The sequence below is a fragment of the Sciurus vulgaris genome (assembly GCF_902686455.1).
Source record: "Sciurus vulgaris genome assembly, chromosome: 3".
Lineage (NCBI taxonomy): Eukaryota > Metazoa > Chordata > Mammalia > Rodentia > Sciuridae > Sciurus > Sciurus vulgaris.
This window is the reverse complement of record NC_136463.1, coordinates 77,093,544-77,116,259: the sequence shown is the minus strand read 5'-3', so window position 1 is coordinate 77,116,259 and position 22,716 is coordinate 77,093,544. Positions and strand designations below refer to the sequence as shown.

Below are 22,716 nucleotides of genomic sequence, written 5' to 3'. Positions count from 1 at the left end.
ACTCGGCTGCTAAGATAGTTCTCTCACTTTCTTATGACTCTTGAGTGTTGGCATATGCTTTTCTTGGCTGGGTAACAAGGCTTTTTCTTCTGTCCTGAACTCCACTCATTGCTGCTCTGTAAGGAGGCCTTCCCAGATTTTCAGGCTATATTTTCATAACTCTTTCCACCAAATATTGTTTATCTCCAGGACACTTTAAAATATATTTCATTAGGTCATTTTAATTATACATAAGAATGAGATTCATTCTGACATATTCATATGTGAACATAACAAAATTTGATCAATTTCATAATCCCCTACCTTCTTTTTCCCTCACTTCTTCCTCTACCAGGTCTCCTTCTTCTACTCTACCGATCCCTTCTAATATCAAGAGATCCTCGCTCCCCATACTTTTGTTTTGCTTTATTCTTCTTTTATTCTCTGTATCTTCCACGTATAAGTAAAAAAACATGGCTCTTCACTTTCTAAGTCTGGCTGATACTGTTTTAACATAGTACTCTCTAGTCCCATTCATTTTTCTGCAAATGACAAAACTTCATTCTTCTTGAGGGCTAAGTAAAATTTCATTGTATATGTATACAACATCTTTCTGATCCATTCATCTGTTGATAGACACCAAGACTGGTTCTATAGCTTGGCTGTTGTGAATTGTGCTGCTATCAATATGGGTGTGCATGTATCATTACAGTATGCTGACTTCAGGTCTTTGGGATAAACATTGAGAAGGCATATAAGTCATATGGTGGCTCCATTCCTAGTGTTTTGAGGAAACTCCATACTGTTTTTCACAGTGGTTGTATTAATTTACCAATAGTGTCTCTAGTGTTTATTATTATTTATAGTCTTGATGATTGTCAAGGACACTTTTTACAGATGTATCTTTTGAAGGTCTCCACACTAAGACCTTTAGAGAGGGCAGTACACCTTTTTAATTCTGTATCTCCTTTATAGATCAGCTGCACTGTGACCAGCACAGGTAGTTTATAATACCTTTGGAGGGGATGGAAGGAGAAAGGAAACACAAATATCTATTCATTCATCAGCATAATCTATTAAATGGTGAAATCTCAAAAGCTGTGGAACAAATAAACAAACCAACAAGACAGAGCTTGGTACTAATTCACCAGCTCTCATTTTCCAATTATGATAAGTTTGGTGTCCCCACCCGCACTCCTATAATGAAGCAACAAAGTGTTCTTCAGTGAGGAAAGCAGTGCCTTTGGGCCATACTGGAGGTGGGAGTAAACAGCCTACAGGGAGATGGCAGCTCCTGCCCCCTTAATGTCATACTGTTGAACAGGCTGTTGCTGTTGTGCTGAGAAAACACATGTCACAGGAGAGGAGAGACACAGTTTTTATTTCCTAAGAAGACAGAACAAGTAAAATATTTTCAAATTTGAAAACCTATATACAAGTAAATATTATTTATATTTAGCTGTTTATTTTGCTAAGGTTGAAATCAAATCTGTCAGGGGCATGGGGCTATGGATGGTGGTAGTTGTGATCTATTTGGTGGAAAGACTTCTATAAAACTGGAGGTGGGAGAAGGGGAAGGGAAAGCAGGCCAACTTGAGAGAGAAATTACTCTATACCTGAATCTCCCACATCACCCCACAGGCGGTGTTGTGGTCTTATTGACACATAAGATCTGTGCCATGATCACTACCTGTGATCAAAACAGAAATGGCTTCAAATTCTCACTGCACTTCTGAGGTGTCCTTGCTTACCTGGCTGAGCCTCAAATTCCTTATTTGTAAAATGTGGATAATAATTTTCCATTACACAATTGAAGTTGGAGGTATTAGCTTCCTACTTAACTACTATGCATACAAGTGGGCACTGGAGGGTGGCAGCTAGTATGATTAGCTCCTCACCCTTTCCTCTGTCCACAGACTTATCTAACTTGATGCACCACTGAGCCCCCTTCAGTCTTCCCAAGTTCTCCCTCCCTCCCAAGCCTGGTTCATGATCTGCTTTCTCCACTCAAAAGATTCTCCAACTCAAACAATGTGTATTATTTCTGAAAACTGAAACCCTATTTCCAATTTCATTTTTGAGGCCATTAAGATATAGAGTTCTTTTTACTATTTAAAGGTTCCAGTCATGGAAACATTCATGTCTGAAAGCAAGGTGTGTGTGGTTTGAGTTAGAATTCAGTCTTAGAATCTGTGGGCAAAGGCTGTTACTCCTTCGCAAGCCCTGCACAGTTGTAGATTTGTCAAAATGCAGTCGCTCTTTACTTCTAGGGTAGAGAGTGTGGGGTCGGGTTCACAGAAGGTTTTAGTATTCCAAGCTACTCTCAGAAAGAGATGCCATCCTCCCTTCTTCCTTCTTCACAGATGACAGTAAAGTTCGACTCAGCAGTGGCCCGCCCTCAGCCATCCTGGGCAGCCTCCTGGATGATCAGCACTGGCATTGGGTCCTCATTGAGCGGGTGGGCAAGCAGGTGAACTTCACAGTGGACAAACACACACAGCACTTCCGGACCAAGGGTGAGGCAGATGCCCTGGACATTGATTATGAGGTGAGTTGATTCTTCCTGTACATCTGTAGGTCATTTTCTCAAGAGGAGTAAGAAAATCAGTAAACAGAGCCATTCAGAGGGCACTGAGGAATCTCACCCTGGGATTTACCTCCCCTCTATCTATGTAGACAGATTACAAGGAGAGGAATACAAGAATCTGACCAGTGAGGTGGTAGTGGAGGTTGCCAGTGAGCTACCAGCTAACTGTGTGTGCTAAACTCTGCTGATTTCCCTATTACTGTGTGTGTATGTGCATGCGCATGTATGTGATTGCACACTTGTAACCTTTCTGTGTTATTGTCAAGTCCCTTGATTAAACATAGTCATTCTTCAACTTCAATTAAAACAACTTCAATTTAGCTGGGTCAATAGAAATTAAACATAGAAATTAAAAATAAGATCTCCAGGAGTCTAAAATCTGGACTAAAATCATTAGCCTTTACATTCATTCCAGTGCAGACATTTGACTAATATGCAAGGAAAGCTATTTCTTCCCTGTTCCCTTGTAGAAGAGCCAAAGTGAAATGCACTGGATGAACACTGCAAAAGAGATTGCACAGAGCTCTGAAATGTGGTAACCAAGAAGTAGCTGTTTTGCTTGTAGCACAGTTCAAGAAGTGGCTATTGTAACCTTACAGGCTTGATGGTGGGCTCAGGGGTGACTGAGTCCAAGTCCTTGCACTGGAGAAGTTTACAGTCTATTACTCAACATAAACCAATAGAGAACAAGGAGGTGGAAACTAAAGGGGCGGGAAGTCCTGGACACTGAGAGAATATTGAAGTCAGCCTAGAATTGGCAGAAACCTCCCAGCAGGAGACAGTGCTGAATCCTGGGAGAATCAATTTAACCCCATGTAGAAGGTCCGAAAGGCACACCAGGGTACAGAGCATGAAAAGCTATCAGTCCTGCCCAGTATTTGTGGAATTTAGAACAATAAGCCAATAGGGGTTGGTGGAGTCAATTCAATTCATGAGGGACAAACATTAGCTTGTCAGAGATTCTGTGAGTTGGCCAGTAAATACAATCATTAAAAGTTAAGTTGCATAAACTGACAATTAAGTTAAATATTGTAAAAGGAAATAAATCATTAATTTCTGAATATTTTGCCATATAACTGTTGATCTATCCATCACCTATCTACAAGAACTGTTTAAGTTTTTTATAAATATTCTGTTGATGTAGTAAAACTACTCTGAATTAGGTTGCTACAGCAGATCTCTTTCCAATTCCATGTTCGATGATTTCCCTCTAATAGCTTTTGACATGTACAATGGAGGAAAAATTTATACTATCAAATACAATGAATCAAGGTTTGAGTCACTGTTTTGTGAATTGTCTAAACCAGGGGTCAGCAAACTCTGACATTAAGACTATTTTACTATGACACCTTTGGGACTAATTTTTACATGTTTAAAGACTTGTACAAAAAAATAAAGAATATGTAAGAGAGAGATACCATATGTGACTGCAGACTAAAGAGTAAAAAAAAAAGTATATAAAAATCAACCAATTAAAAAATAAACCAATTAGATGAAACTTAATGATAAAACTTACTGTATGGTGTATTTATAAATTGTGTGTTGCACATTGCTTATAAGAGAATGATCTTATATCTTTATACACACACGCATTTGTACATATCTCTGCGTGCGTCAATGACCCACCCTGGACATCCAGTTGTCAAACACTTATCAATTCTCCGATTAAGGCAGAGGATAGTGAGAGATAAATCTTAAGATTAGGCAAGCATGGGGTGGTGAAGGGACATGTGAGCCTTGTTAGTGAACTTAAATTATTGAGAATAAAGAACCACTTTTGCAGGGTGGTAACACTGCCAATTTCACGTTTTATTTCTTTATTTATTTTAAAATACTTTTAGTTGTAGATAAACACAATATCTTTATTTTATTTATTTATTTTTATGTGGTGTTGAGACTTGAACCCAGTGCCTCACACATGCAAGGCAAGTGCTCCACTGCTGAGCCTCAGCCCCAGCTCCAATTTCATGTTTTAGACTAATAATTCTAAATGGACCAATTCAGGGCCAGTCCAATCAGCAACCACTGGAAACTTGTTGGAAGTGAACATACTCAGGTCCCTCCCTTTTTCACTGAATCAAAAACCCTGGTAAAGGACTCAGAAGTTTGCTTAGAAGTCCTCCAGGGAATCCTGAAGTTTCCTGACACCTCAGAACCACTGTCTCAGAGTAGTCTTCCTGAATGTTATGTGTAGCTTGGGTTTGCAGGTGGGTGGAAGGAAGGTGCTCCTGAACAGAGAGTAGGAAACCTTGTGGAGAGACAATTTCAGTCACTAGTCGAGTAAATAACACAACAGTGGAGATGGAGATCGGTACTTGAAAAATTAAGAGCTGGCCTGCTTTTTTCAATAACCATTATAAACTTAAAGAAAAATCTCTTCTTTTGATCCTAAATTTACTTTAGTATAATGTTGATAAGGTATGCCATTCATTAACTTCAAAAGAGAAATTGTCATTCTTTGACTCAGAATGCTAGATGCTGGAATGATATTTTTGAGTTGTTGAAAATTGGAAGTCTCTGAATATCCATTGCTCTTCTTTGTCAAGTTGCTTAATTGATTGAAAGCACAAAGAGAGCATAGTGAACACACTATATTAAAATTACCACAAAGCAAAGAGAGGTCTTTTATGAATTTGAAAACAACAATAACAAAACAAAACAAAACAAAACAAAACCAAAATTATCACTCAGTCTTATCAACTCCCTCAAATACTTTCCCTCTCATGTCTAAGCGGATGGTTCTAACTTTCACCACGGCCTGACTTCATTGACTTGCAAGCCTCTGTTTACCTATGATCTCTTGTGTATAGAATCTGTATGAGATCACAGCTGAGTGACATTGAAATGAATGTCAGCATTCTGGGAAATGAAATCCAATGATGTCACTCAATTTATAAAATTGGATCCAATTTCTTCAGGGCATGTGTTGATGTCTTGATGCCTTATAAAAAATACTTCCCAGGAAAGAAACACCTTGAAACGTTCTTCCCAAGCAACCTCTGCTTCAGGGGATGCAGTCCTTTCCTAGATTGTGTAGCCAGGTTTCTATAATGATCATAAAAGAAGACAGATTGACTGTTATAGCATTGGGAGACGCTGACTGTACTGGAAAACAAGAATTATGTGTTCAGAAAAGTCTCTAGCTTTGAAGATGCACTTGAAAGGGTATGTGAAGAAGAGAGAGCACAGGGAAGAGAGGGCCATGTTCTATTTACCACTATTCCATATAGTTGTGTTAAACAGGGAAATGCAAACACACAACTCTGGTTACTCTGGTTGGAAAGAACAGAGCTAGACAAGATATTTAAATCTAAGATCTGCTTCATTGCAGAGCTATCTATTGATGAGATTTGGCTTCTGCCATGAGCCCATCTGTGCATACATGAGGCCAGCTAGAAAGATGACTGAATTCATATCCTCAGGTTCCAATGACCCATCCTCAGACCATGTCCTCCTATTGTAGAGCTGTCCTCTATCCAATTTTATGTCAAGGCTAACTATATGATACAAACCTATGTTCCTTTTCAGATTTTATCATAAAATGGTGTAGTATTTGACAAAGAAAGTACAGTGGTCCCCGTTCTTCATCTTAGACTATGGTATGGAGGTCAATCAAGTGATATGATAACTTGCTATGAGGCAACTAGCCTTGTATTTGCCATGGTAAGACATGAGATTGCTTCTCTTCCAACCTAGAAGGTGAACACAGACAAGGGCTTATGGAGACCTCTGTCAAAAAGATAAGGAGAAAAAGGATGTAGATTCTGTATTTTCCACTGGAATGTCTTCCTTGTTCACATCACTTAACCCATGTGACTTTTCTCAATGCTGTGAGAGAAACCATAGCAGTTACTTTTCTTTGAGCCTGAAGCAGAAGGGCTTTAGAGAAGACATATTTTTAGGTCCTGATACCTCGATACCCCTGTAATTGAAAAAGTCCTTTCCTTTTAATAGCACTAGGTGGCCCTGTTTTGCATTGCTATAAGTACCCAAACTCTAAAAACTTGTTTTTAAAACAAATGATCTACATGTTTCCATTCTATGAATACCAGTAAGCATTTGATAAAATACAAAATATATTTTAATAAAATTTCTTAGTTTAAAACACATATACAAAACCCAAAAACTAGATTAAGATCCTTACATATTTAAAAATACATGTGTGGTATATCTTCAAAAATGAAATTGAAGGTTTTTAAAAATGAGATATTATTTTAGTCAGCCTTTTCACTGCTGTGACTAAATGATCTGACCAGGACAATTATAAAGGAGTAAAGGTTTATTTGAGAGCTCAAGGTTTCAGAGATCTTAGTCCATAGGAGGCCAGATCCATTCCTCAGGGCATGAGGTGAGTCAGAACATCATGATGGAAGAGGGTGGCAGAGGGAAGCAGCTTGCATCATCAGAAAGAGGAGAGAGAGTCTCGACTCACCAGATACAAATATATATATATATATCCCAAAGCCACACCCAAATTCCCACTCCTCCAGCCACACCCTACCTGACTCCAGTTACCACCCAGTTAATCCTATTAGGGTTTAATTTACTGACTAGGTTAAGACTTTCAAAATCCAATCATTTCTCCTCTGAACCGTCTTAATTGTCTTACACATGAGTTTGGGGGGAACACTTCACATTCAAACCGTAACAGATATATTTTCATAATCTAAAAGGTCTTTCTAAGTATGATGTAGATTTCAGGAACCTTGAAATAAATACATGAAAAATTTTGTCTATATAAAATGAGAAATAAATAACTTATGCTTTCATAAAAGCTGTATGTTTATTAATACCACACTCCACCAAATAACTAGAAAACGTACTTCAAAAAATATTATACTATTATTAATAAACAAACCTCCCTACATTTTTGAAACACATATCCCACTGAAAAACAGGAAAAGAACGTGAGTTAAAAAATGACTTTCATGTGTACAAAAGGATGATCAAACTCACTAATTATTAAAAAAGAAAGAAAAACAGGAAGAAATGTCAATTCATGCTCCTATCTCTTGTACATATATGACTGCATGACTGATGTGATCCTACAATACATATAATCAGAAAAATGAGAGATTACACTCTATTCATGTATGATCTATTAAAATGTATAAATGCATTCTTCTGTTAAATACAACTAATTAGAAAAAATAACAATTTTTTTTTAAATTACAAAGACCAACACTTTATAATCTGCCACAATGGCATGGATATGAAGATACCAAAACAATATTATATATTGTTATTAGCTTAATAATTAATGTAATATTTAAAAAAGGATAATATCATTCAAAATTGGGATAAATTTTCTTTCACTACAACTTTGTTTCTAGCAATTTTCCTACAATTATCAACTAATGTGTGCAATAGGTTATGTGCTAGGAGTAATATAAATAGAAAATTTCCCCAAAATCCTTTAAAAGTAATTGATGACATATTATGAAATCTCAGCAGAAGAGCAGCTCTTCAGTGCTACATGACCTTGCACTGTCCACATAGGTGACACAGCCTCAAGTTCATATCAGGCTTCATCTAAGTTTTGACAAGTTGTTCTGTGGTCCAACTGAGACATGAAAAGCTGGGGAGGATCTGCCCAGAAACACTTTTCCACTTGTCTCCTTATCCCAGGCAGACTGTTATGGGATAGTTTCTAATAACCTCCCCATTATGATAAGGTGTAAGATTTTCGCCCCGTCCTCCCAGAATAAACCTGCATCATATAAACTTGTTTAAACTGTGACCTACAAATGGCTGCTGAGGAATGGAAATCCAAGCTTATATGATGGTCATCTATCCCATTTTCTTTAGGGACCATTATTTTAGGTGTGTGGAACAGGAACCAAGACAACTGCAAAGGTTGTGTCTTGTTTTATTGTTGTCTGTGCAAATTGAAAACTGTCAATCTAAAAATGATTCTTGTATCTTTTAAATTTTCTTTTTATTTTTACAGACTGAATCTTGATTCATTGTACACAAATGGATACAACTTTTCGTTTCTATGGTTGTGCATAATGTAGATTCACACCATTCACGTAATCATACATGTACATAGGGTAGTGATATCTGTCTCATTCCACCATTTTCATACCCCTTGCCCTCTCCTTTCCTCTACGTAATCTAAAGTTCCTCCATTCTTCTCTCACCCCCCACCATCCACCCCTTTATATATCATCATACACTTATAAGGGAACATTCAGCCTTTGGTTTTTGGGATTGGCTTGAATCTTTACCAGGTGATTAGTCAGATGTTGGCCTTGAGTTCACTTCATGTGAGGATGCTTGACAGACCTGTACAAGAGCAGCACTCATTCATGACACAGACAGTCCCATATGTTCTGATTTGGAAAGTCTTAGTATTAATTGTTCAATGAGAAGAAAAATCAATAATGCACCAATTAAAAAAAAAATAGAATTTCCTTACTAGAAAAAATTTTTCTAGTCTTAGAAAATAAATATTTCATGAAAAATGTAAAAAGGAAAAAAGTACAAAAGAAAAATCAATGTGTAGTACAATATAAATAGTGTATGTTTAAAAATAGAGATTACATAAACTTGAAAACATGTGTAAACAGAAAAAATTTGAAGGATGCTAAAGAGACTGGTAAGACAGAATCTCAAAGAGTGGAATAAAACAGGAAGAATTTTTTCTTACTATATACTCTCCTTCAACCTTTGGTATCACATGCAAAAAAGGAATATTTTAAGAAGCTGAGGCAACAAAACTAATGCATGATTTAAGAAATGGTCTTATATTTGTTTTTAACACCACATGCTACTTTATATCACAGTTTTCTTTCAAAACTACATTGCTTTGCAATCCATAATTAAATTTACTTTACTCTTTTTTGTGTTGTCTATCTTGTCCTCCCCACAACTCATTAAAAAGGCCTCATTAAAATGACCAAGATTTTTCTTTTTTGCTTTGATTTATTTCTGTAGAATTGTGACTGGTGTAGAAAACACAGTATGTAAACATTTGTTGAATAAATGAATGTTTTTATGCGAATCACAAATAATATCAATCCGAGACCTACTTTTCCTCCCATGCTCAGATGCCACCTTTGCTGCTGCCTTACCACTGCTTGGCATGGCCTAAAGGACACTTCTTTTACAACTATGGCATGATTAAGGACTGAATGGACATCATAAAACTGTTGATTTGGTGATCAAAATAACTACAGATCACTAGGGAAACTGTTTTCAAGATCACGAAAGAGTATAATTGTTATCGATTCTTTCTTTCTTTGGAAACTCAGTTGTAAGGCTAACACACAGGAGGACATCAAGGTGAAGAAGAAAACTGAAGAAAATAAAATAAGGAAATGACAAAGGAAAAATGAAAAAGAAAATCATTCCTATTATGTGTGGCAGTTGCGATTTTTGTTTAACCTCTCAACAATCCCTATCAAGGAGATTATCAACTCCTACATAAAAACCTAAAAGACAGTACAAAATTGTTAAGTCCCACAATCCCTATTGTCCAATAACCCCCGCCCCATCCAACATTAAGGCCAGGATATGAGACCAGGTCTGCAGTCCTTCAACCAGAATCCATGGGTTGGACAGACTCACTTAAGGAGGTAGATTCAGTTCCCAGAGGCACAGGCACAGATTGTGGAGCTGATTCTGGGCTCTGCCTGTGTATAAGGTTTGAAATCACTTTATGGGCTTCCTCCTTTTGCTTCTAGTTCTCAATTTAAAATGACTGTGAGTTGTGGACCTTCTAAATTTACATTTCCTCAGGTTTTAAAGCAAGGAAATGAGATATGAAGACTTCCTGGTAGTGTGCATTAAAAGGAAACCAATTGCATTGAATATGGTCAAGGGAATCTTTCAGTACCAGTATTATACAAAAAAATCATTGTCTTTATTAACATGAAATCGAGGAGCAAATGATAATGTATCTTCTTGTTTAATATGCTTCTATTAGAAAGATGGCAGTATGATTTAATTAGCCTGCACCTTCTAAGGGGATGTGGCTAAATAAGCATTTGAAAACTGGTTAAATTTGGGCTCAAGTAATATAATCATCAGTAAAATAATATACAGTTATCCAGGACCTTCTTGGATTCTCATAGAGCCTGATGCAATAGTGTAAATGGAGAACTATGTACCTTAATCCAAAAATTTAAAGAGTTACAAATCAAGCTAACAAACTATTGAATTAAATATGTTCTACTCCCCAGCTTGGTAAATATTCCTTCATGGGCAAAGCCCACAGGTCCATTGTATTGCAGCTCTATCTGCAATACAAAAAGCTGCCCCTTGGTCACACCCCTCAGAAAGGCAGATGAGGGAAGAGGTCAGTGGAAACCCTCAAGTGGTTTCAGATGTGTTGAGGCAGAAGTGCTGGTGTGCTGTTGGGAAGTTCCTGGTCTGGAAGGGTGGTAGCAGCTTTCTGTTCATCTCCCTGCAAGGCAGAATATGACCAAGGGATGCACCAGGAACCTTCTTTGCCTAAGTAATGGGGGCATACTGAAGTGAGGCTTTCTCCATTTAATTCTTGCTCAAGTATTGAAATGTACATGGCTGAAGTGACTGGCCAAAGGACCAAAGGTAAATGTACATATTTATATATAGTAAAATATATATATGTATATATAGTAAATTCATTCAGACAAAAAGATTTTAAAATGTCTTAAAATGTGTTAGACCAATTGGACTGCATACCTGAGGTCTGTGAATCTACGAAAAGATATCTATTTGGAAAAAGGAACCAGAGGTCTCATATTTTATCTGACTTGGTCTAGGAGAAACAATAATGGAAAAAAAAAAATGTTCCGAATATAGCCCTGGTGCAAAATTTAATAATAGGTTGAGAACATAGGGTTGGCCCGTCAGAGAAAATTGGGCCAAAGTAGTTTACTTGTTTGCCAGTTACCTTGCTAGTTTTATTTACAACTTAAAAGTCTATCCCTACCTATTCCTTTGATCACTAATAAAGTGTTTTCTGGATTGTGGGGAGTGTCCTTTATTTTGTCCTCCATGCTTTTCTCTATATGCTTTTATGTGATGTTTATGTTCCTAAATGTATGCCTCAAAATTCTGTTTTTCTCCAAACTCCAACTCAATGGTTATGTTTCCCATTTATTTCCCAAAACTCTACTTTGTGTAGCAGTTGGTCTTTTCTTAGTGTTCTTACCATACCTTGCCTTTGATCATTCTGTTGGAGGATGGATTTTTCACTGGGAAAGGCCCTACATTTCTAGAGGAAAGAGATAGTGCATGATTTACCCTCAATACCACCACAGGGTCTTGATTCATGCTTCACAGAAAGTCGAGATTCAACAACTACTTAGGGAATTGAATTTATACCCAGAAAGTAGAATCATTTTTGGAAGTGGTTATGAGAGTTGCTAACACAATAGTTAAAATAAAAGATTTTTTGGTTGATACTAACAAGAAATAATTGCTTAGATATGACAAATTTTGTTTGGAAGTTTATGACCACTGTAAGCCTCCAATCAATGGATGAAACCATGATCTAAGGCAAGCCATGATTCTGGCTGTGTCTTCCATATACCAAAAAATATGGCACTTAATGTGGACTATGCAGTCTCAAATATACTCTCTGTTCATCAATACCCGTCACGTATGAACTATGCCAAAATCTGAATAGAAATGCAAAATCCTCAACAATGAAATTGGTGAAGGAAAATTTTAAAATGTTTAAAGTTGAAGTTATAACAAACATACAGAAAAAAGAGATAGAAAATCAGTATTTATGAAAGGAAAAATTAAGATTAAAAGATAAAGATCATTGTAAACTTATCTTTTTGATCCCTTATTTAAAACAACTATTATAACTATATATGTGCACCATATATAACCTCAATAAATGCAAAAAAATTAAACTGCACATTTTTTATACTGCAAATATTTGGTTAACACTGCTTTTTTGTGAGTTGCAGCCAAATGAATGAACTAATGGATAGAGTCAAGGAGAAAAACAAGTGTTGGGAGACAGTCAATCAGAGTACAACTAAATCAAGCAGAACAGCTTGAGAATAGTCAATATTCAATTTTTGCAAACAATGGGTACAATAATTTGGTCATCCTAGTCATACACAGTAGTGACTCTTATATGTATGACTTGATGGACAAAAACATAATTGTAAGCAAGATTTTAGTTTTTATTACCAAATCTTGATAAATCAGATAAAATATAAATGTAAATGGTCTATTAAGTATAATAACTAATATAGAACTAATATTGTATACCAAGTGTTTGTGAAATATTTAGGAAAAATAATATTTTATAGGAAAGAAATGCATCAATATGTGAAGCAAACTTTTCCAATGTAACTTACCTGATAATGAACTACATCTATAATTCAATAGTACAATTAGAACTGCAAATCTCTACTTGAAAAATGAAAAAGTATAAATCAGTTGCAAAACATATATACACATCAGTTTGCACTCAAACTCAAATACACGTAAATGCTATTTTGCTTCTTTTCTCTCACTTGATCTGACATGCTCATCAGCCTCTGTTTACCCTGATAGCAATAAAAACTCTGTTGAGTAATTAGTTAATGTCTGTTTCTACTTGTGTGCATTATTGTGCAAACACTGGATTATATTCAGATTTCCTGGGCAGACCAAACTGGATAGCATTGATATTGTGTTACATCAAGGAAGGTATTCCATCCATTTGTATCACCTAGTCTCTCCTGGTTTGGGATATTAAGAATCAAGTGTCAGCTTCTGCTGCCGTGGTCTGTGGTGCTACCAGCCCTTTGTACATTCACTGGTTAGCACTTTCATAGCTCCCCCTGAATCCTGTTCTCTTAGGCCTATGCTAGTTAGAGTGACCAGGTCAGTGGGAAACAACTCTAAGGCCTTCCTATATTGGAGCTCCCCTTAAACCACTGCTAATCTGTTTTCTCTCCAGCTCTTTCACTCTGAGGCCATGCTGCACTTGAAGTAGCTCTAATAGGCTTGCAAGCATCACTGCTTTGGGAATCATGGCAGAGTAACTTTCTGGGATTTCCAAGATGTGTCTTATGATTTCTCTCCACATTTCCCAATGTTCCACAAGTTTCAATCTCTCAGAAGCAAAGAGAAGTCTCCACACTACAACCCAACAATACTCCTGTCCCCAATAAATTCCTCACCAAATCCTCCACCCAGACTAGATGGAGAAAGTTGCTTCCCTTAATGCAGTAGAAAATCAAAAGGTTATATACAGTCTCCTGCTTATTATTTGTCTCCAAATAAAACCTCTCTACCATGAGTACTTTAAGTACTGTTTTTGCTTTTTCTTTTTCTATTACCTTTCAGATTTTGTTCTGTATTTGCTTTTTTCCCAAATCACAACACAGTGAAGTAGAGCATTAATATTTTCAGAAATTGAAGAAGGTGGTAGACATCAAAATGAAAGATAATTTTGTAAGCTATTAAAGAAATATTTCTTAATATTTGTGGAATTTACAAAATTATTCATGATTTTTTTGTGTTTTCCAGAATATTTTCTAAGACATAGGGACTCTTACAGTGAAAAATAAAGCTTTTCTCAGAAACAAATATAGACTTGATCTAAAAACTTGAAAAAAGAAAACCAGGCTTTTATTCATTTGCTAGTTAAAATGTGATCACAAAATAAATGATATACAAACATGACTCAATAAGAGAGAATCTATTTATTCACAATCTAACAATGTAATTCAATTCAGCAATAAACATGAAATACTTTAATTCCTTCCCATGAACTTTTTTTTTAAAAAATGGATACTACAAAGTGTTCTTTTCCATTTAAAACAAACAAACAAATAATTTTGTAAACTGGGAGTAGAAGAATGTTTCCCTAAAGTAAAGTCAGAATCAGAGTTAGGTGTTTATGGTAATTGAAGATTTTTTTGTTTTCTTTAGTTTTGATTTGGTTTTAGAAGGTTCCATACCATTATTATTATTCAATATTTCTAAAAAAGTTGTGGCTAGATTTTAGAAAGTTTTGGTTATGGTGATAAAGAAAAATATATAGAAAATAGACTTGAAAAAGGAAAAAAATGTGCTTGTAAATGTAATAAGATTGTACCCTTCATAAATACAAAGAAATTATCTTTAAAAAGTATACGATTTGCTATGAAAGTATATACAAAAGTATGTTGTTAGGAAAATGAACCAGCATCTCAAAACTATAGGTATTTATATGATAAAATATTAGTGAATTAGAAAAAAATCATATAATGGAATTTTTAAATAGTATGAAATTCATAGGAATTAATTCAATGATGAATATATGAACTAGGAAAAGACAATAACAACCTTAGTTGAAGGACCTTATCTGAAATATTCTGAAAATAGAAAAAGGTACTGAGTTCTTGGAGAGGAATATGAAGTATTTTAAAACATTCATTCTTCTCTGAATAAATGCTTTAATGGAAGTAATGAGTCCTCGATAAAAATTTCAACAAACTATTTCAAATAAAATTCTGAAATTAAATTGTGAAACAAAATGAAGGACATTATCAATTACTTTGGGGTGAGGAATAAGAGAAGAAAGTAGGAACTTCAGACTACATAGAGGGAAATGAGAGGGAGGGGGTATGAAAAATGGTGGAATGAGACAGAAATCATTACCCTACGTACATGTATGATTACACAAATGGTATGAATCTACATTGTGTACAACCATGGAAATGAAATCATGTACCCCATTTGTGTACAATGAATCAAATTGCAGTCTGTAAAAAATATTTTTTTAAAAGAATTTAAAAAAAGTAAAGCAGCAATAAGTAAAAGCAAGCGAAATGATTAGTCATCCTTATCACCTCTTGCAATTCATTAAGAAACAATTTTCAATAGTATGGAACTTGTGAAAAATAAATAAATATCTAGAAGCAATCCTTGGTATAGAGCTTCTTTTCACACAAGGGGGAGGTATTCAGAGTAGGAGAATGCATGTGTGTACGCATGTACAAGAGAGGGAAGAGGTTCAAATATGGATGTCAAGTAAGTACAAGGCTAAAGGCAACATTTCAAAATAGTGGAGAAAAACTGGGTAACTCATTAAATGACATTGGAATAAATGTAAATATAGAAACTGTTCTCTTTTGTTTTTTCACATGGTAGAAAATATGTATTCATGAGAATTCTGAAAAATAATATATCCATTAAAATAATTTGTATTAGTATTTACTGAACATAAAGTGATAAAGAAAATTAACATTCCATAATATTTCCAGACAAATCCACCATGAGTAAGCATTTCGGTGCTTCCTCCACATCTATATTCTGTACACAAATTTTTTCTGCTGACATCACACTTCACAGCCAGTTACAACTCTTGCACTTTATAAAGTGACACTCATTTCCCCTTTTATCACAAATGCTTAACAAGTGTCACTATTGGCAACTCAGTAAGAATCCATTCAACTGATTCTTATTTGAGTTATCAAACTGTATAAGGCATTTGCTTTGTTGTCTGTTTTATATGTTCACAGATAATAATTTGGGAAAAACCTTGTGCTTAAAGTTTTTTGGTATAATGCAGGCTTTTAAAGTAGGTCTCTCAGCTGAATAGAGTTATGTTTTCTTTGTCCCTTGGCTTTCTATGGACATTTTCTCTAAGATGTTTGTGTAAGAGATAAATATAAAGATGCTGTTTTTCTTTTCTTTTCTTTTTTCTCCTTCCGTAAATTACTGTTTTATTTAGTATTAAAAAGGTTCAGAAAAGAAGTGAAAATGGTTTTGTAAAATAAGCCCTCAAGAAGCAAGCAATTACAGTTATTTTTACATGGGCTAATCAGTATCCTTTTAAATGTGTAATCAAGTGGCATCTATAATTATTTGAGTCACTTGACTCACACATACAATTGAATCTACCGAATGCACTTGCTTCCTTTCCTTCCCTACTCCTTCAGAGTTTATAACTAAAGAGTTGATTTTTATTTTTCTCACTATAAAGCTTAGTTTTGGAGGAATACCAGTACCAGGAAAACCTGGGACCTTTTTAAAGAAAAACTTCCATGGATGTATTGAAAACCTTTACTACAATGGAGTAAACATAATTGACCTGGCTAAAAGACGAAAGCATCAGATCTATACTGTGGTAAGTTATCTCATTTTCTTATCTTGATGTTTTCTGTCACTCTGGGGTAAGTCTTGCTTGCACCCCTGCACCCCTGCACCCCTTCATTGTGTGCTTATGTTTATCTTGTACTCTTAGGGTTCCCATCAACCTCAGTCCACACTGTACAGCAAGACTCCCAGCAGGGACTGAGTGTGCATTGTGTCACCGGAGAAAAACAGGTGTATTAAAGACATTTGAAGAACTCGCTTTTTCTCTTTGTGGGTTGCTTTCAGCTATGGGTGAGATATGCATTCTATGAGGGCTCACATGGATTTAAAAAAAAAAAAATCTCTGGGAAACCAAAGCAAAGAATTTTCCATTAAATTCAAGCACTTGGGAGTTACATAGTTGTCAAACCATTGTTGATATTTAAGAGAGGGCCTTTTAAGCAAAGGAGGTTACAATTTTAGTATTTTAGAGATTCCCTTTGTTACATTTATAATCCTGATATGTTAAATGATTTTCTAATTAGGTGACATGTGTTTTCCCTAATAAGGCATAAGTTTCATGAGGGTCAGGACAATGTCTTCGTTTTTTCACTATTGTATTTTTAATGTGTAGCAGAGTGCCTTGAACATAGTAGGCACTCAATAAAGATGTTGATGTTTCCAACTATGGTTAAAGATTTTTTCTTTTATGTCTGCTTCAGTTTTTTCAGTTTTTGCTTTGCATATTTTGTAGCTGTTTAGTAGTGTTATTTGTTCCTAGCAGATTAGCCCTTTAATCATTGTACAATGGTATTCTCTTTCTCTGATGACTTTCTTTGCTCTGAAGTCTATTTTATCTGATGTTAATATAGCCATATATGTTTTTTCCAATTAATTTTTACATGACATTTCCTTTCACATTATCTTGTTTTAAACCAACTATATTCTTGTCTTTGAACTGAATTTCTAATTGACAGAAAATGTTTGGGTCATGTTTTTAATTCACTCTTCCAAATACCTTTAATATTTAGATCATTTACATTTAGTGTAATTAATGTGTTAAGGTTGCAATGCCCATTTGCTTTTTATGTTGTTTGTTTTTTTTTTTTTTTTCATTTCTCTCTTCTTTTGTCTTACTACATGTTCTTTGAATGATTTTTATAGTTTTATTTTGATTTATCTAGGGGTTGGATCTCTGTGTACAGCTTTTGTTAGTGGTTTGTTAGTTACTATATTACACATACATAACTTCTCATAACTTACTGGTTTCATTTTACCAATTTAAATAAAATATATAAGCCTTATTTCCTTTTAAATTTCTTTACCTTTCATTATTTTTACATAATTGTCTTAATATTTCCTTCTCTATATACTTTAAACTGTATCACATAGCTTTATTGTTGCTTCAATTACCAAAGTTTGAAAATACAAGAGTTTGAAAAGAGGAGTTTATTGTGTTTAGCCATATTTTTGCTTATTATTATTATTTTTTCCCAGGCTGATTTTCTTTCTTTTTTCATTTTTTTAAAAATTTAAATACTTTCTTTTAGCCTTCTTTTTGGCTAAAAGTGGCAAATTATCTTATTTTTCTTCTTCTGATAATGCTTTTCTATCTCCTTCCTTCTTGAAAGATATGTTCTTTAGATATAAGATTGTAGGTTTACAGTACTTTTTCCTCTCAGCACTTGAAAAATTCTGAGTCATTTACCTCTGGCCTCAGTGATAAATTTAGTTTCTTCTAATAAGTAACATGTCATTTCTCTCTTGGTGATTTCAAAAATTTTTCTTTGTCTTTAGTTTTTGAAAGTTTGAATGTGATATGTCATGTTATAGATTTCTTTGGGCTTATCTTGTGTGGTTAGTGCTCAATTTCTTGAATAAATGAATAGACTATGTCTTGGGCTAATCAGTATCCTTTCACATGTGGATAATTTGAGGATTTTTTTGCCATTAATTTTTCAAGTGCTTTTATAAATCTGTCTCTTTCTTAACATCTTGAACTCTGTCAACATGAATACTTGATTTTTTGTTATAATCCCTCAAATCTTATTTCTCACTCTATTTTATGTTTTATTCAAATTATGTCATTCTTTTTACTATTATTTTTCTTTGTTTCTTTCATTCTGTTATTGTACCTACTTATTATCTTTTAGGTCTGATAATATTTTTCATTTCTAAAATTTTAATACCATTCTTCTTATCATTTGATGTCTTGATTTCCTTGCTAAGACTTTTGTTACTGAGACTTCTACTTTTCACTCATCTCAAATGTGTACTTGGCTTTGAGACATTTTTATTATAATGGCTGCTTTAAAATGTCAGATAATTCTAACATCTCTGTCATCTACATGGCATTTATTGATTGTCTTTTTCATTCATTTTGAGTTCTTTTTTCTGTTTTTGGTATAACAGAATATTTTTTCTTTTAAGCAAACCTGTGTATTTTAGGTATCATGCTACAGTGAATCTTTTTTCGGCTTTCAGTTTAACGTCTTCTGGTGACCCTGTCCACTCAGGAGATGGAGAGGTTTTGCCTTAATAACAGTAGTTTGGGATAGAAATACAAATTCTTCACTGAGATTCCACTGATATCTGAAGGCGGAATAGTATTTGTTACTACCAAGCATGTGAGAGTTACAACTTCCCACTAGAGTTTCACTGATTCCTCTCTTGACCATTCTCCAGTGACATTATTACCAGAAGGATGGGTCTTCACTTGCTATCATTGAACTATGGTGAAAGTCCACCAAGACATCCTGATCCCATCTGTGGGCAGTGGATGGTATCCCTCATTACTGCTGAGTGGGGTAGATATCCAGGCTCCCCATGTAATCTTCACTGACATCACAATGAAACACTTGGTATTTTTGACAAGGATAAATTTCCCAGATTCCTAAGATTTTTCTTCCAGGTCCTAGATTTATTCCCAGATTCATTTCCTTCATTCCTGGTTAGGGTTTGAGACAGTGTGTTACAGTGCAGCTGGAAGGCTTTGCAGCCAGAGTTTTGCATATGGCATTTGTCCTAGGTTGAATAGTTATTGTCTAAAAATACTGTCTTAATTTGTTGCCCATTTTCTCATCCTTTGACTGTGGAAAGCAGGCTTGGTATTGGTATTATTTTTTTTTTTTAATTGTTTATACCAGTTTGTGTTTCTGGATTTTTGTTAGTTCTTTAGCAGCAGGGATAAGACACTAAGAAAATATGGGGAATGCTCCACCTTGTTGTGTTTTGGATCTTGAAGTCATTACATATGCTTTTTGTCCTTTCTTCATCAGTTGGCATCTTAGGTTTCTTTTACACATAATTTTCAGTGTGGTTTAGTGATATTTAGCAGGAGGAATATGGAGTTCCTTAAAACTTATTTTCTTTTTTCTTTTTCTTTCTTTTTTTTTTTTTAAATTCATGGCAAGAATAAGTCACTGTATTACTGATAGACAAAACCTATCAGGCTGGAGTTGGAGGTCAGTGGTAGAGTGCTTGCCTAGAATGTGTGAGGCACTGATTGGAGCCTCAGCATCACATAAAAATAAATTAATAAAATAAAGGCATTGTGTCCATTTATAGTTAAAAAAATATGAAAAAATAAACAAACAAACCCCTGTCTGAATTCTGTCAATTGAGCTATCTGGGAAAAGATGTATGCAAATGAGACTGTTTTACTTTCCCTTGACACATATCATTTATAAAGAAAGCTTTATGTTTTGGGGTTTTGCCTTAACTCATTTTTCCAAATTGCCATTGGATTCCTAGGTGTAAGAAATATTTGCTTGAGGAAAACCACACCAGGATTAAAGGTTGCTATTGTTAAAGATTTTCACAAAGTTTCTGACTCTTTTAGTTGGGAAGAATTAAGATGATGCTAAGAAAGGCTTACTCTCTGGACTGGTTCCAGAAGTGACACCAATTGCAATTACCTGACTGCTTCTGGCTCACACACAAGGCTCCTGCCAATTCTCCCACTTATCCACATGAGCTTAGGTTATTCACCTCCTAAATTTATCTAAGCATCATCTTGCTAATGACATTTGTCTTAAGTCTGGCTCAGAAGATTTAAGCCATGGAAATGCATTCATTCCATCCTTTCCACAATACTATTTCCAAGAATTATTTCATAATATATCAGTTCCTTTTTAAGTTCAGTAACTGGGATCATACACTGCCAGAAGTTTAGCTTAGACCAATGTCACAAACATCAAAAAGCAACTGTACTTGCCATTGTGCTCTGATTCTGTAGAGCAAGTTGTAACACAATAAGCTTAAGAAAACATTGCTCACTTCCATTGTTCATAAAAGTACTTAAAAATGAGAGTCTGAGCCTTAGATATGAATAACTAAGATCCCTATGGCAACATTCATAAAAGAAATCTCCATGCATATTACACTAGAAAATATCTTTAATGACGAGATATATTGAATACAGTTACTGAATAAAAAATGAGATAACAAGGAGACAAAACATGAGTTTCTGAATATTGGCAGCCTCCATCTTCTTTCTTTTTTGAGAAAATCATTAATTGTAACCTTAACAAATGTCTTTGTGATGTTTAACTACCATCACATTTAGTAAGTTCCCTGAAACTTGGCTAGTATACTTTATTCTTCAGGGTTTAATTGGCAGTGTAATTAATATGAGACATAGAAAATCCACTTAGCACTAATGCACTTGAAAAACATTCCCAAGAATATTGTTTTATTGTGTAGGGAGAAAACCTCAGTTTTCACCTTCACAATATAAAGAAGAAACATACACAATTTTTCTTCCAAATTGCTTTCACCACCTTGCTTAAGTGAGAATTCTTGTCACTACACACACACACACACACACACACACACACACACACACACAAACACTCATATACCTGGTCTGTTTCTTTGGAATTCCTTGTGGGAAGGAATGGTTTGCATTGTTAAATACTGAGGTACAAACTACTTAATTTCTGTAGTCATGCTTAAAATTTCCCCCAATGACATCAAATAAGCTGTGCTCTGAGTCACTAAGTCATTGCAGTGCCCAGTAAGGGTTTTTGAAAGGAACGGTGTTTTTGCCCTTTTCCAGTGTTCACAGATTCTCTCTTAGCTATAGAGCCTTGTGAAGTTCAGTATATCAGGGGATTTAAGAAATCAACAAATCAGGCAGTAAGAGCATGATAATGCCCATAAATTATAAAATGTGGATTTGAGGCTCACAAAAGCACCAGCCTTTGCCTTGTGTAGCATAAGCCTCTCTTGCAGACTGCATTCAGGTGGCATCCTCAATGCAATCTGTCATCCCTTTCTTGTGGGACCTGCCCACTCCCTGGAGATTTAACAGCTGTTCCATGGGGATAATTCAATTTAGTCTTTATAGCTTGATTTGACTACAGGACGATCCTGCACATTCTGAAATGCAGTAAAACTAACAGCTTAAAGTAGACATAAAAAATAACTCTCTGTTCTTCCTCAAATTCTCTATCCTAGCTAATACAACACCATATAATAAACAATCAGAAAGTAAATGGCCCATTGAAGTGTGTGTACAGTACCTGTAATGTGGATTATAATATGCATAATATAAAAAATATATTGCCCTGATGGTTTTCTGAACATGATTAATTTTCATACCTTGCATTCCATGAGAAATGATGCTTTCTTTTGAACCGTCCTTTCCTGAGCACCTTATCTCCTCTCAAGAGGCAAAAAGAGTAACATGATTGCGTGGCAGTTGTCTGAAATCTCATTCATTTCACTGTATGTCTTAAAATGATTATTATTTTTAAAAGTGACTAGTAGCCAAGACTGTTGTTATAGAATCACCTTTGGAGCTGATTGACCATGTCAATTAATTTCTATGGCTTTGTATCAAATCATTGAAATCAGGGAATTGGATGGGCAATAGCCAATAATAAGCACAAATAATGATAATCCCTGCCTCATGAATAAAATTGCAAATTAATTACAGAATACCTTTCAACTTGCTGTAGTGGGAAACCTAATGATCTTCTCAATCCAGTGTTCATGGTAGCACCAGATGTTACATAATGGTGGAGAGCGAGTGCCTAGATTCCTAACCCCTACTCCATCACTCACTCAGCTAAGGAACTTTGGTAAAGTTGCCAAACATTGGCACCCTCATAAAAAAAAAATGGGGAAAAATTAGAATGCCT

At 35.1% G+C, this 22,716-nt stretch overlaps 1 protein-coding gene across 1 annotated transcript in view; it reads left to right on the top strand.

The window, feature by feature from the left end:
* CNTNAP5 (contactin associated protein family member 5) overlaps positions 1 to 22,716 on the top strand; it is an 861,232-nt gene that overhangs the window by 406,148 nt on the left and 432,368 nt on the right. Inside the window, exons 6-7 of the mRNA XM_079133610.1 lie at positions 2,343 to 2,527; positions 16,479 to 16,622. Coding sequence (XP_078989736.1) covers positions 2,343 to 2,527; positions 16,479 to 16,622 — 329 coding nt within the window. The remainder of the gene's footprint in view (positions 1 to 2,342; positions 2,528 to 16,478; positions 16,623 to 22,716) is intronic.